General features: G+C 41.4%; 1 protein-coding gene across 12 annotated transcripts in view; it reads right to left on the reverse strand.

Moving 5' to 3' along the window:
* The window catches only part of LOC133118087 (transmembrane protein 26-like), a 40122-nt gene that overhangs the window by 9014 nt on the left and 15948 nt on the right, over nt 1–15160 (reverse strand). Inside the window, exon 7 of one of the 12 annotated variants that reach the window (XM_061227794.1) lies at nt 14265–14739. The exons of the other annotated variants lie outside the window; for them this stretch is intronic. Within the exon in view, the coding sequence (XP_061083778.1) occupies nt 14486–14739 (254 nt within the window). The 3' untranslated portion in view covers nt 14265–14485. Of the gene's footprint in view, nt 1–14264; nt 14740–15160 lie in introns of those variants that run through there. 12 annotated transcript variants of the gene reach the window in all.

Here is a 15160-nt window from a genome sequence, read left to right on the forward strand (position 1 = left end):
ACTCCTTTTCATATCGCATAACATATTTTCGAACATATTTTATTAATATGAACAAAATGTTTCAGTTCCCGTAGATTATGTTTCGTGTATACTACAACGTCGTCGGGAATCGTTCCAACTGAACAACAAAATAAGGTAATAATTATATTTTCGGACAAGGTTTTGGATTGAATGAAATAATTAAAAAAAACACATTGTTATATATTACAATAGAGTCATACACTTTATTTACCATCAGCACATTGTATGACGTTTTCTGGTATTGACACATTGGCAGCAACTGGTGGCCATGGTAACATCCATCCATCCATTATCCTAACCCGCTTATCCTGAACAGGGTCACAGGGGGGCTGGAGCCTATCCCAGCATACATTGGGCGAAATACACCCTGGACAGGTCCAGGTCGCCAGTCCATCGCAGGGCACACACAGCATTCACTCACACACTCATACCTACGGGCAATTTAGACTCTCCAATCAGCCTATCCTGTATGTCTTTGGACTGTGGGAGGAAACCGGAGTACCCGGAGGAAACCCACACAGATACGGGGAGAACATGCAAACTCCACATGGGGATTCGAACCCAGGACCTTCTTGCTGTGAGGCGGCAGTGCTACCCACTGCACCATCCGTGCCGCCGCCATGGTAACATTAAACTCAAATTACCATAGTATATAAATATGTACGGCCACTTAGCCAGATGCTTTCCTGGGTCAAACTTAGCTTTTGTTTATATTTTAGATGGAGTTTTAACAAGGGTGGGTCACATGTGTTTGCTGAAAAAGTGAAGTCAAAGTAAAAAGTGGGTCAAGAGCTGGGACCCTCTGCCTCACAGCACATAACATGGTTTGCTTTGATTCCCTGCCAGAGAAGATGACTCCAGTACAAACATTTCATTGGCCTGGCCTAAAACCCCATTTCAGTTCAAGAATTGGTAATGGGAGTTTTTTAACAGCAGTGACACACCCTGTTTCTTTTCTTTTAAAGAAATCGCCAATGGAAAACTGGTTTTCATGGCCGTTGATTTGCATTAATGTATTCACATTCAACTATTTTCAAATCAAATCAGCAACTATTAATAACCACACATTACAACAGTGGTATGCAGACAAGCATCTCTGAACGCACAATGCGTCAAACCTGTAAGTGGATAGGCGACAGCAGCAGAAGACTTAATAAGTCTGAAAGATACATAAATTAAATTATTGGGTAAAAAATTCTATGTCCGGAACAGTTTTTGCTTCTATTTTCAAATATGTTTATAAAGAAGAATGTAGTATATATTTGAAAAAGTCACAAAACGGTCACAAAACCGTTAATATTTTATTGCTGGAAGGAAAAATGAAAAGAATTTGCATCCATATGTAAATCCTGTAACTGGAATGTTTAGCAGAAAAGGTTAGTACACGTGGGAAAGGTGTTGTGAACATGAGAAGAGAGTCTGATACATTTTCAATCTGGGAAACCCTGTAACCGCTCATAACTGCACAGTGTGCTTGAAGGTCCGTGGGTTACGGGGCAGTTTATTGTCGTAACAATGTCCAGTCTTGTCTTTCCCATCATTTTCCCATGACTTGTCTGGGATTTTGTCCCTCTGAGCCAGTAGTGCAAAAGGGTCCAGCTCGGTTTATAATTATCCACTAGTGCGCTCACAATTGAAGAATATGTCCTGACTTTCAGTGAAGAGACAAAGTTCAAATTTAAATGTCACCTTAGATAGTCTCACATCAGATTACACTTCTGCTGTAAAATATTGCTTTCAGTATGAACTTTCCTCTACTGGTCGGTCAGCCATAATTCAGAAGGCACTTTCTGACATAAAAACACTCATATCATTGATACTAAACACTAAACACTGACTCCAGTACTCTTCAGCCACTTAACACTAAGCACTGACTCTAATGTCCTTCAGAAACTAAACGCCAATACTTTTCCTTCTGGCATTGAACTCAAAGTCAGTTTTGTTTTCACAGTTTTGTCCATGACAGGTGCAGCTGGTTTGCTGGCTGCACGTTTGTACCGTAAATTTAACTTGAACTTTGTACTGTGGTTGAACTGATCTTTAGTTTATGCTCTTCTTCAAAATGATTTACAGTTGATATGATAGCACCACGCAGTTCCTGCATATTTCTCAGCTGCACATTTATGCTGCGAATCAGGTGCCTGTGGAGGCCATAACGTGCCGTCTGTAAGTATTTGGACAGTGACACAATTTCTGTTGTTCCGGCTCTGTAGTCCAGCACATTAGATTAGAAATTTGTATGAGGTTAAAGTGTAGCCTGTCATGTCCATATTGGATGATCTATTTAGGAATTACAGCCTTGTGTGCACATTGTCCCTCCATTTCTGGGCACCATAAATGGCTTCTCAGGTGTGTATGATTAGTCATCTGTCTTCAATCCCTTTCTTAGTGCAAGTATAAGAGAGCTCTCAGTATCTAGTATTGATTCTTTTGATTGTTATTGGTGTTCATCAACATGAGGACCAGAGTTGTGCCAGTGAAAGTCAAAAAAGCCACTATGAGGCTATGCCAAATATGTCATTTTAAAGCATCTGATTTTTGATTATAGTATAGTAACAGTGTACATGTACAGTTGTGTTCAAAAAAATAGCAGTACAACATCAGTAACCTGATGAACCACTGTTATTAGTAGTAGTGATATTTCTGCATGGCAAATACTTTGCTTATAGACGTAGTAGTGTAATACAAAAACAACAGACCCAACTGTCATGACATGCATGCTGATTAATTCATTGAAAGGGGCGTTTTCAAAATAATAGCAGTGTGGAGTTTAATTAGAGAATTCAGGTGTCATTAATTGTCCTTTATTAAGGAAGAAGGGAAAAAAATGTTCTTGGAAATGAGGAAAAACAAAAAGGCTAAACAATAGGCTCACAAAAATAAACAGTTTGGAATATCATTAAGAAGAAAAAGAGCACTGGTGAGCTCAGTAATCGCAAAGGAAGATGTCTGCAACTAACTGAAGAATTCATGCCGCAATGAAGAGAAACCCATCTGACAGATCAGAAACATTCTTTTGGAGGCAGGTGTGGATGGATCAGTGATTCTTGTATGCTTGTATGCTGCACACCCAAGCCTAGCCCACTTTTATCAATCATATGTTGTATTTTAACAGGTTCGCATGTGAATATATGAGTCCATGCATCCAAAGCTAATTTCTGAAAATGAAGTTGGTGAATTCACTCAGTCCTTCGTTATTTATTAGTATTATGTGTGCTCCTCTTTGCAGACAAATTTACTAAGAAAATGTATTACAAGAGATGTGCATGTGGTCTCACTGAATCTTCCGCCTTTCAAAATCAGCCAAAATCCCCTTCCTGGAGTCAACTAGAAACCAAGAATCCCATTGCTGCGCCTCAACAATCTGCACACCCTTTCTTTCCTGTCAGTTCCTGTTTTGACCTCTTAGATTGTTGTATTTCTTCATGTGTATACCTGTGCGACATTCTTTGTGTATGAATCAGTGTAATTCGCTTCACTTATTCTCACTTGGCTCCATGACAGGTTCCACCGAGTTCATTCTTGTTTAGAACCACCCAAATTCCTCCAACGGTTTCTGGCTCTGCTACACCTCTTCAGTAAGGAGCAACATCTATATATATATATCTATATATATCCCCACCAGACTCTTTCTCATGTAATGTCCCATAAAGCCTATATGGAAGAAGCAAAAGAGGACAGAAAAAAGTAACAAGAACAAAGTCTGGAATTAAATAATATTGAACTACCATTGGCTATTGATTTCTGTTTTGTTGACCACTGTTTGTTTTTGACCACGTCCTCGCCTACCGTTTTGTACTTTTGCTTCGCTGATTGTTTCATGGTTTCGACTCCCGCTTCGCCCACGATTACGCCTCTGCCTGCCGTCCGCCTGTTCATCTGCCCCGCTGACAGCTCTCCTGCTACCGGACCTCCCTGCACGTCTACCGACTACAAGCTTGCCTCTTCCCTCGGCACCGTGCTTTTTGTTTGTTTGTTATTTGTTTGGCTGGATCTTCGTGTATGGACTTTGCTTGTTTTGACTACGCTCCTGGGATTCGTCCCGAATAAAGCCCTAACGGGACTTTATTTAACTATTGTTTCTGAGTCGTGCATTTTGGGTCCAACCCCCACGCACCCGTCTCAAGTAGCAACATTTTTCTCTTCAAACTCTCTTCAAACTGTATAAACTGAAGAAATCTTTCAAGATTTAACTTCACTTTAAATGACTGAACTAATATTTAATTGCATAACCATTGTTTTTCATAACTGCTGTGCATCTGCGTTGCATCAAGTCAACCAACTTCTGGAACCTAGAAACAGGTTTTTCAGCCCAGGATGAACGAACTACATTCCGCAGTTCCTGTGAATTTTTAGGTTTTTCTTCAGAAACTGCGTAATGTCACCCTACAAGTTTTCAATGGGGTTGAGGTCAAGGGATTGAGCTGGCCACTCCATTACCTCAATCCTTTTTGTCTGGAACCAAGATGTTGCTCGCTTACTTGTGTGTTTGCGGTCGTTGTCTTGTTGAAACACCCATTTCAGGGGCATTTCCTCTTCGGCATACGGCAACATAATTTCTTCTGGCATTTTGATGTATTCAAACTGATCTATGATCCCTGGTATATGAACCCAACACCATAGTATGAAAAACATCCCCATACCATGCGCAACCATGCTTCACTGTCTTCACAGTGTACTGTGGCTTGAATTCAGTACCCGGGGGTCGTCTGACAGAATGTTACACCATTTCTCTTTGGGCCAATCGATCTGTTCCTTGGCTAATTTGAACTGTTTCTGCACATGCCCTTTTTTCAACAATGGTGCTTTACGGGGGCTTCTTGCTGATAGCTTAGCTTCCATCAAACGTCTTCTGACTGTAACAGCACTTACGGGTAATTGGTAATTGTAGATCATCTTTGATCTTTCTCGAGCTAATGAATGGCTGAATCTTTGCCGATCCGTTTTAACAGTAGTTGCTCTCATTTTCTTCGACCTGTTTCAGGTTTTTGTTGCCATTTTAAAGCATTTGAGATCATTTTAGCTGAGCATCCTATAATTTGCTGTACTTCTTTATACATTTTCCCCTCTCCAATCAAGTTTTTAATCAAATGATGTTGTTCCCCCGAACAATGTTTGGAACGGGCCATTTTAGTTAGCATTTCAGAAGGAAATATATTTGATAACAATGTGTGAAACATTTTCTTCCCTTCCTCAATAAAGGACAATTAATGACACCTGAATTCTCTAATTAAACTCCACACTGCTATTATTTTGAACAAGCCCCTTTCAATGAATGAATCGGCATGCATGTCATGACAATTGGGTCTGTTGTTTTTGTATTACACTACTACATCTATAAGTAAAGTATTTGCCATGCAGAAATATCACTACTACTAATTACAGTGGTTCATCAGGTTACTGATGTTGTGCTGCTATTTTCTTGAACACAACTGTACATGTACACTGTTTGATATACTATAATCAAAAATCAGATGCTTTAAAATGACATATTGGGCATAGATTAAAGCGAAACATATAGTTGAATTTCCCCCAATACATACTTTAATGAATAATATAATATCACAAATACATTACTATAATGTTGAATAAAAATATGGCAACAAATAATGGATTGCTGGAGATCGACGAGTAATATATTGCACTATATATTTATACTGTGTACATAATTAGTATGCAAATGTGTTTTTGGCAGATAAAAAGACACAACAGTATGAGTGATCCAAATTAATTCCTTGCAGGAAAAATAAATGTTATACAAAGAAAAACACAGATTTTGATGTTACAAGGGGAAAATCGTTTTTTCCAAAAGGTAGGTGTGCACAATTATTATGCACCTGGGAAATACTTTTTTTTTTTCCAATTTATTACATAACCAAACAACAAAGCATTTTTACATGATTATAAAAAATAATTAATTCAGTAGTCTGCCAATATAGCCACCTTTCTTTTCTAACATTTGTATTAGCCTCATATCCACAGATTCTGCCAGTTTTCTTAAATGTGATCGCGTTCGATTTCAGCTGAAGCAGCAGACAGAGATGCCCACAGGCTGTTCAGAGATGTGTAATGCTTACCTTGACTGTGAATCTCCCTCTTTTAGGAGGGCCCACAGGTTTTCAACTGGGTTAAAATCAGGTGAGCAAGATGTCAAGTCATAATTTTGCCATCTTTGAACCCTTTGCTGGCTAGCCAATCTCTGGTGTACTGGGCTGCATGGGATGGAGCATTGTCTTGCATCAGTATCGTGGACCTTTTGAATCATGCTGGCTTCGTCTGGTACCACTGCTTGAGGAAGGTGGCCTCCAGAAACTGACAGTAGTTTTTGGAGTTCATTTTCAATCCACCTTCCACTCGAAATGGTCCAACCAATTCACTATCGATAGTACCAGTCCATATTGTTATCACTCCCCCACCTTGCTGGTGCTTCAGTGAAACTGGTGTGTGATGTCGGTCAGCAATCCAGCTACAGACCCACCATCAGGCCCAGCCATGGGCCCACCCATCAGGTCTATCCACTCATCTCATCCGTCCGCAACACCTTCGAAAAATCCATCTTCATGTATTGTTTTGCCCATTCTTGACGCATTTGCTTGTGTTTAGTATTTAAGGGAGGCTGGTTTTTTACCTTTCTGACCTTGCCAATCATGTGAAGCACTTTGAACCTTGTGCTTCTGCAGTCCAGGAAGGTTACAGTTCTGGAAGATGATGGCACTTTTTAATTCTTCTCAAGTCTCTTGAGGTTAATTTGCGCATTTAGATCTCAACGCATTTTTGCCTTCCCTGTGGACACTTGTGCAGTGATCACGACTCAACTTCTTTGCAATTTCAATTGTTTTGTATCCCTCTGAAAGCCAGTTAACTATTTTGTCTTTTCCTCATAATAATTAGGTACACAGTGTACATTGACTACATTATTACATTTTTATTACATATTACATCATGTTTAGTAGTCCATATATACTAATAATTCACACTAACTTGACACTGTTTTGAACAGAGGCCTTTATTTAACTGTTATTAACTCTGTCACTGTAGGCTAAAACTTTTTAGTTTATTAAACGCTGAACTTTTATTATGCGCATTGTAACATACTCCAGAAAACATAATTATCCTATATGTCTTATTGTTTTATTACTTCTTTCAGATTTGGTATGATTCATAAAATACATTAATCAATGCAATACAGCCATTTTCACTGCAGATATTAGCAGCCAGGATAGATTTGCGATCTCTAGAAATATGAAAATAGAAATATTACTCTTGCCTGTCTGCTATTTTATGCTGCATTAGAGCTTACTCATGTATAGTACTCCATTCATACAATTCAACTGATTCTCTGATTGTCAGGTCTTAAAACAATATCTCCAAAGTGTATAATTATTTATGCAACTATTGGTTTGCTCTCTGTGTCATTGACTGTGATTCACAGCGAGTTGCTGTCAGTGTGAGCCTAAATATAGTTTCCATGTTGTGATCTGTTATACTCGTTATGTTCCAGTAAAATGTCTTGGAGGATTTCTAATGGGCCAAATGAAAGGTCCGATTTACATTTACATTTTAGTCATTTGGCAGACGCTTTTAATCCAAAGCGACTTACAAGTGCATAGGTTCTACCACAAGTCAAAGCATCACATCCAGAACTAGAAAAATACACCTGGACTGCTGTTCTAAACATATAGTCGTCATCATAAGTGCAATTTTTTTTTTTTTTTTTTTTGTGGGGGGGGGGTTAGACAGGGATAGGGGTAAATCAGGAGGGGGGACTAAGGTAGAGTTTGAAGAGGTGTGTTTTGAGTCTGCGTCGAAATAGGGGGAGGGATTCTGCTGTCCTGACAGTGGTAGGCAAGTCATTCCACCACTGAGGAACCAGAACGGAAAACAGGCGTGAACGTGCAGCTCGACCGCCAGGTGCCCGTAGAGAGGGAATCGTAAGGCGACCAGAGCTGGCAGACCGGAGTGGTCTAGCTGGGGAGTAGGGAGTGATCAGGGATTGTATGTAATGTGGGGCAGTCCCCTTAGCAGCCTGAAATGCCAACACTAGGGCCTTGAATCGGATGCGTGCGGCAATAGGAAGCCAGTGGAGGCCAATGAGAAGCGGGGTGACATGAGCCGACCTGGGCTGACTGGTGATCAAGCGGGCTGCAGCATTCTGGACCAGCTGGAGGGGCTTGATGGCGCACGCTGGGAGACCGGCTAGGAGGGAGTTGCAGTAATCCAGGCGGGAAATGACGAGCGCCTGGACTAGGAGCTGGGTGGCTTTCTCCGTCAGGAGATGACGGATGCGGCGTATATTAAACAGAAAGAACCTGCAGGTTCTGGCAGTGGGGGATACTTGTGGAGCCAGGGAGAGGCAGTTATCAAGAGTCACCCCAAGATTCTTTGCCGTACGGGAGGAGGAAACTACAAAGTCCTCCACAGTCAGTGAGAGGTCGATTGACGGAGAGGACTTAGCAGGGATGTAGAGAAGCTCAGTTTTGGCAAGGTTGAGCTTCAGGTGATGGGAAGTCATCCATGCAGAGATATCAGCCAAGCAGGCAGAGATCTGTGTGGTGATTTGGGTGTCAGGGGGGAAGGAAATGAAGAGTTGGGTGTCATCAGCGTAGGAGTGATAAGAGAAGCCGTGGGAAGAGATAACAGAACCAAGAGACATGGTGTATAGCGAGAAAAGGAGAGGCCCAAGAACCGAGCCCTGCGGGACTCCAGTTCGTAGGGGTTGAGGGTCGGAGAGTGCGCCCCTCCAAGTCACCTGGTAGGAGCGACCAGAGAGGTAGGAGGAAAACCAAGCGAGTGCAGAACCTGTGACACCCATCCCAGACAGCGATGAGAGCAGAATCTCATGGTTGACTGTATCGAAGGCGGCCGACAGGTCGAGGAAGATGAGGACAGAGGAGAGGGATTTTGCTTTAGCAGAGTGGAGTGCCTCAGTGACCGCGAGCAGGGCGGTTTCAGTGGAGTGGCCACTCTTGAAGCCAGACTGGTTGGGGTCATGGAGATTGTTGTGGAGAAGATAAGTGGACAGTTGGGAGCAGACCGCCCGTTCCAGGGTTTTAGCAAGAAAGGGAAGAAGAGAGACAGGCCGGTAGTTGTTCAGGGCAGAGGGATCGAGAGTAGGTTTTTTGAGGAGGGGAGTGACTCTGGCCCTCTTCAGGGAAGAGGGCATGGTGCCGGAAGAGAGGGAGGTGTTGATTAGAGAGGAGAGAAAAGGGAGAATGTCCTCAGATATAGATTGTAGGAGGGGAGAGGGGATGGGGTCAAGAGGACAGGTGGTTGGGCGGTGGGAAGTAAGGAGTTTCAGCGTGTCGGCGTCAGAGAGGGGAGAAAAGGAGGTTAGGGAGTTGGGGAGGGTAGGAGGGTCAGCAGGGGTGGAGGGTTGGGAGAAGGAATTGCGAATAGCATCGACCTTCTTTTCAAAGAAGGAGACAAAGTCATCAGGTGTGAGTGATGAGGGGGGTGGGGGGGGGAGGGGGGGCCAGAAGAGAGGAGAAAGTTGAAAACAGTTTGCGGGGATTAGAGGCGGCCGCGTTAATGATGAATGATGAATGAGATAGATCAAACCTGCTATCAAGCTGACATTGTAAATAACAGGCATGGCGGTAAAGGTGAATGGCATAACCCATTTTCCAGGATGTACCAGGAAATGGACATTTCTAAATTCACATGATACCATGTGTGTGTGGCTCTCCTGTCATATACAATATGGATATAGTGCTGCTGTGGGGATCCATATAAGTTTTAATCTATTATTATTATTATTATTATTATTACCATATGTAGTAGGAGTGGTAGAGGTAGTGGTAGTCATAGTGGTAGTAGTAGTTGTTTGTGTTGCATTATTACTCAATCAACTATATCAGATGTCCCATGTCTCAATATATTAATTGCAATTTAGAAAATTTAGAAAATAAGATTGAATTGACTAAAGGGAAATGGCAATCAACATTTAAGGGATTTGCTTGGACATTATGTAGTGTGCAGGTCAAATGAAAGCACATGAGCACAGTTCATTTTCGAGTGAAACTCCAGCATGAGCCGCTGACAGCATAGTCTCTGGTGATGTGTGGCTATGCCTGGAATTACAGTCCCGGCCAAAAGTTTTGTCGCATGAGTGGACAAAAGTGACAATTGCTAATTACCCAACTAATTAGATACTAGCAAAACAAAAATTTCATAGATGCTTATAAGGTTTATTGCTTGATAATGATGAACAAGCCAGTTTCTACCTGGACAAAAGTCTTGTCGCAAATCAAATTATAATCAATAAATTTGATCTTTCTCAAAAAGTAAATAAAATACCAAATGAAAAATCAGTCTAGTATTTCATCATGGACTATAAATTAAGAAATTAATATCTTGTATGGGTTCCTTTGGCCGGCGAGAACCTGGATCACAGGAGTATGTGATGTGATGACTTTGTGTAGTTCGGATAATCCATAGGCTCAACGCATGGTAATTTGAGGGGTTCTTCAAGCATTTACTCCAAGATCCCTTAGTTATAGGGTGATACATTCCTGAACAAGTAGTGACCAGATAAATAACCGGATGTGTTTTGCCGCTACGTTCAGCGCTGCTACAACGTATTCGCAAAGAGAAATCCAAAGAGTAAATGGCGACCTAAATAAAAGTTTTTCACTGCGAGGTTTTTAAGCGGGAAAAGACAAATAGGGGACTTAGCTAATTCAACAATTATATAAAAAATGTTCAACTCACCTCCTGTAGACATTCCCCGTTTTCATTTTTAAATCATTTTAGATCATTTCCCCAATAAGAGGAAGGAAAAGAAACATCAGACACTAAAAACGGTTATCTTTTTTAACTTGTGTGACTCGCCATATTCCGATAAGTCCGAGACTGATGAACAATACTCTGGTTGCAATCGCGCATATATATTTTAGAACCATAATTGAAGTTAAATCTGCGTTAAATTGAGATAATATTTAGGTCTGCATACATCCGGAGCAATACTGTGCAATAAGTGCAAACCAGTCTTCCCACTATGGTAGCGTATGCATCGAGGTATACATAGGTTTCGATTTTTAAGAAAATAATTTATCTCATCCTTGTCTGCCGTGGTTTCGGGGGACAACGGTACCGTCACGTGACTTGAAATTAGTCCTCTTTTTAGTGACTTGTTGAAGAATTCATAGCCTTTACAAACTTTACAAATGAATAGTCATCTGTAAAATTCTTCCACTTTCAGGGCAGTAGATTTCACTCTCAGATCAAAAAATCACCCACAACTCTCAGCACATGAAGTGCTGACCTATGCCAGTTTAACACAGGCTGGGGTGCTCCCTGCACCTCCGCCTGTAGTAGATACTCAACACATTTACATTTACATTTTACATTTTTGTCATTTGGCAGACGCTTTTAATCCAAAGCGACTTACAAGTGCATAGGTTCTACCACAAGTCAAAGCATCACATCCATAACTAGGAAAATACACATGGAATGCTGTTCTAAACATATAGTCGTCATCATAAGTGCAGTAGACAAGGAGGATAGGGATATCAGAAAGGGGGGCGGGGGAAATCAGGAGGGAGGACTAAGGTAGAGTTTGAAAAGGTGTGTTTTGAGTCGGCGTCGAAATAGGGGGAGGGATTCTGCTGTCCTGACAGTAGTAGGCAAGTCATTCCACCACTGAGGAACCAGAACGGAAAACAGGCGTGAACGTGCAGCTCGACCGCCAGGTGCACGTAGAGAGGGAACCATAAGGCGACCAGAGCTGGCAGACTGGAGTGGTCTAGCTGGGGAGTAGGGAGTGATCAAGGATTGTATGTAAGGTGGGGCAGGCCCCTTAGCAGCCTGAAATGCCAACACTAGGGCCTTGACTCGGATGCGTGCGGTAATAGGAAGCCAGTGGAGGCTTGGCCTGACCGTCCCTACCGATAACCTGACATTGACACTGTCAGTGGGCCCTCAAATAATGCCCCTGCAGCTACCCCTTAACGTCCAGACCCACAGCTCGACCCAAGATGCCTATCCTACTGCTACCAGCTCCCCTGAGACCGTCACTATTAATTAAATTCAATATGTATTGTGCTTTTTACCGAATACTGTCACAAAGATGTTGCCGTGTAACAGACAGACAAAAAGAAAAGGGCAAACACCAGGCCTGAACCCCCAAGTGTGAGAGAAAAAAACTCCCCAGTGGGCAGAAAAACCCTCAAACAGCAGTGAGGAAAAATTCCCCAATGGGAAGGAATCTCGAGAGGAACCCAGCTAAATGAAACCTCACTGTGCCGATTCCTAGAGTCTGGCCTCTGCTCTTTGATGCTGATTCAAACACACAGAGCATCCACCAAGATAGACTCCAGAAACCCCAAAGTGTGAAACAGCAACAGCAGGCCCAATAAGTGACAATTCAGTAACCGATTAGCGCACACACCGAGAGCATTTCCAGGGCAGTCCAAGAGAAAGTTTGATCAGCAATCAGAAACCCAATATGTTGGGTCACTCCCATAGAATGGTTAGTTGGCGGTCAGGACTTTGAAGCAGAGGCATTTGGCCTTAGAACTCAAAGGAATGAGTAAGAGATAAGGCACTTCTCCTCTGGGCTAAAGGGCTGAACGCTGTGGTGTATCTAAGGCAACCAGATGGGGTTATATATGACAATGCAAACACTTATGCTCAGTGGGCAATTTATTAGGTAGACCTGTTCACCAGCTTGTTAATGCAGATATTTAATCATATGGCAGCAACTAAATGCATAAAAGCATGCAGATGTGGTCAATTGGCTATTTTTCAAACCAAATGTCAGAATGGGCAAGTGACTCTAAGTGACTTTGACTGTGGAATGATTGTTGGTGCCAGACAGAGGGTGGTTTGAGTACCTCAGAAACTGATGACAGGAAGCTGACAGCAAAAGTAAAAAAAACACACAATACAAAAGTGGTATTCAGAAGAGCATCTCTGAACACACAATGCGTCAAGTGCTCAATGGGGGTATATGTACATGTTTACCATTCTGAACCTCCAACAAAAGTGTTCCAGCTCTTCTTATCTTCCACCAGGCCTACCCCCCTCCCTCGGGGATAATAGGCCCATTGCAGTTTTCTGGGTCTCTCAACTCTGAAAAGCTTAAACAGGAATCAGCAACTCACTGGCCTTGAGGGCTGAGAACTGTTGCTTTTGCACCCTCCCTATACCTGGGAGTCAGGTGTGAAGGCAGTCTGTCCAATCAGTACCACTAATTACCCGGAAGAGAATTTGAATTCAAGGGCCAGAGTTGATGATCGCTGGCCTAAACCAAACCATCCCCGCAGTAAACCCCAGTACTCTTATAATGACTTATTTGTCAATGTATTAAATATAATGACTTTTCATCACCTGGTATAATTATTTGTGATGAGGTTTATGGCTTTGTGAAGATAAAGGCTTGGCATTAGGCAGACTTAAAACCCCTCCATGTGGAATGGGTTTGAATTGCATGCAAAAAAAACAACAACTTCATTATGAATTTCTGTTATCATCAGTGCTGTACATTGTGTATAGCATTTGTCATAAAGTCTGACAGTGTTGGCATCTTAGCTAAATATAATATTCTTTATTGCTGTTATGTAAGAAATCACACACATACACGCACATGCACACATATGTACACATGCTCAAAACCCCAAGAGAGAAGGCAAAAGAATTCATTCATGTCAAAAACTAGAAATCAGAGCTGTTATGCTTAAGCTTGTTCTTCCTGTATTATTTTCTGTAGAGGGAATGACTGAGATCTACAGGTCATGTTTCCACCTTGGTTAACTACAGTACTGGTCATTTAAGATGAGATTTACTTTACTTTATTCCAGTCCTCTCACCAAAGGTATACATAGACAATATCAGTGCACGATATTCAGTTCCTGCAGTTAGAAATGGCAATATAACATTTCTCTATTTAACTATTAATATAATAGTTATATAGAGAAAGACACTTCACATTTTCACATTTCAGGATATTATAAATGTTTCTGACTTGAACAACTCAGAAAACTCAGTAACTCTGGGGTTTTTTTTTTTTTTTTGGTTACTCTGACATAATTAAATGGTTAATTGCAGCAACTAATGACATAGCTATTCCACCTAATCTGGTTTTTGAGATACCCGGCTAGAGGGTTCCTGTTGTACCCTTGGCATTTTATCAGAAATTACTTCTATGTACAAATCCAGACTGTGTGAGTTGCTGTGGATAAGAGCTTCTGCTAAATGCACAGATGCAAATCTAAAGTCCTTGAACATCATCCTCATCCATCATATTCATTTTCCAAAGGATTTAATTTTACAGAGACATTTCTGTATTTAAAAAAGTAACATATTACTGTAAGCCATTGACTAGTTTTTACATAAAAACAATCAAAGTCTGCAGAAGAAGTTCTCCAACATGCTTGGAACAACCTCCCTGCTAATTGTCTTATAGAACTGCAGGACAGCGTTGGCTATCTCAGAGAAGTGATGCAGTTTTAATGCCGAAGGGTGATTACACGCTGATACTATCTCTAGGAGTTGAAGTAGGAGTGCTACCTCTATCACGGCAGACGAAACAGAACCAGTATATATTCAGGGTGACCACCAGTAAGTTCTTGAAGGTGAAGAACACCAGCATTTGGTGGAATATCTTGTAGCGGATGAGGACTATGAGTCGAACCACAAGGAAGGGACCGTCCTGGATGAAGATGCTCTCCGCGATGCTCCACATGGCAGGGGACTTATCCGATCTGGATTCGGACACCACTGAGGGAAATGCACACAGTGTACAGTACAAGCATTAGCATTTAGTTTTCCCTCAGCTTAAACAAACTAAATAATGGTACAATTCTAATAAAACACTACCTTACTCTTAATAGTACAATATAATACTAAATGAGAGCATAATACTTGTGCACAATAACATTTCCTGATTTCATTCAACTCACAACAGAGTGCATATGAGACCAGTATGGACCATATGCACTACGCAAGAGTTTATTTAACAATGAATATTTTACTGTGACTTAGGACTGTAAGTCATAAACTCAAGACCTCATTTATGTAGTTACCGTATTTAACATCCTGTTATTCCCATAAAAATGTGCTGTTATTTCCACATAATGAAACCAAAATTAATAAAATACCCTTTACAAAAAACAGAATCTGCACCTTAATCACATGTGGA

This window comes from Conger conger, chromosome 18, assembly GCF_963514075.1.
Source record: "Conger conger chromosome 18, fConCon1.1, whole genome shotgun sequence".
NCBI classification, from domain to species: domain Eukaryota; kingdom Metazoa; phylum Chordata; class Actinopteri; order Anguilliformes; family Congridae; genus Conger; species Conger conger.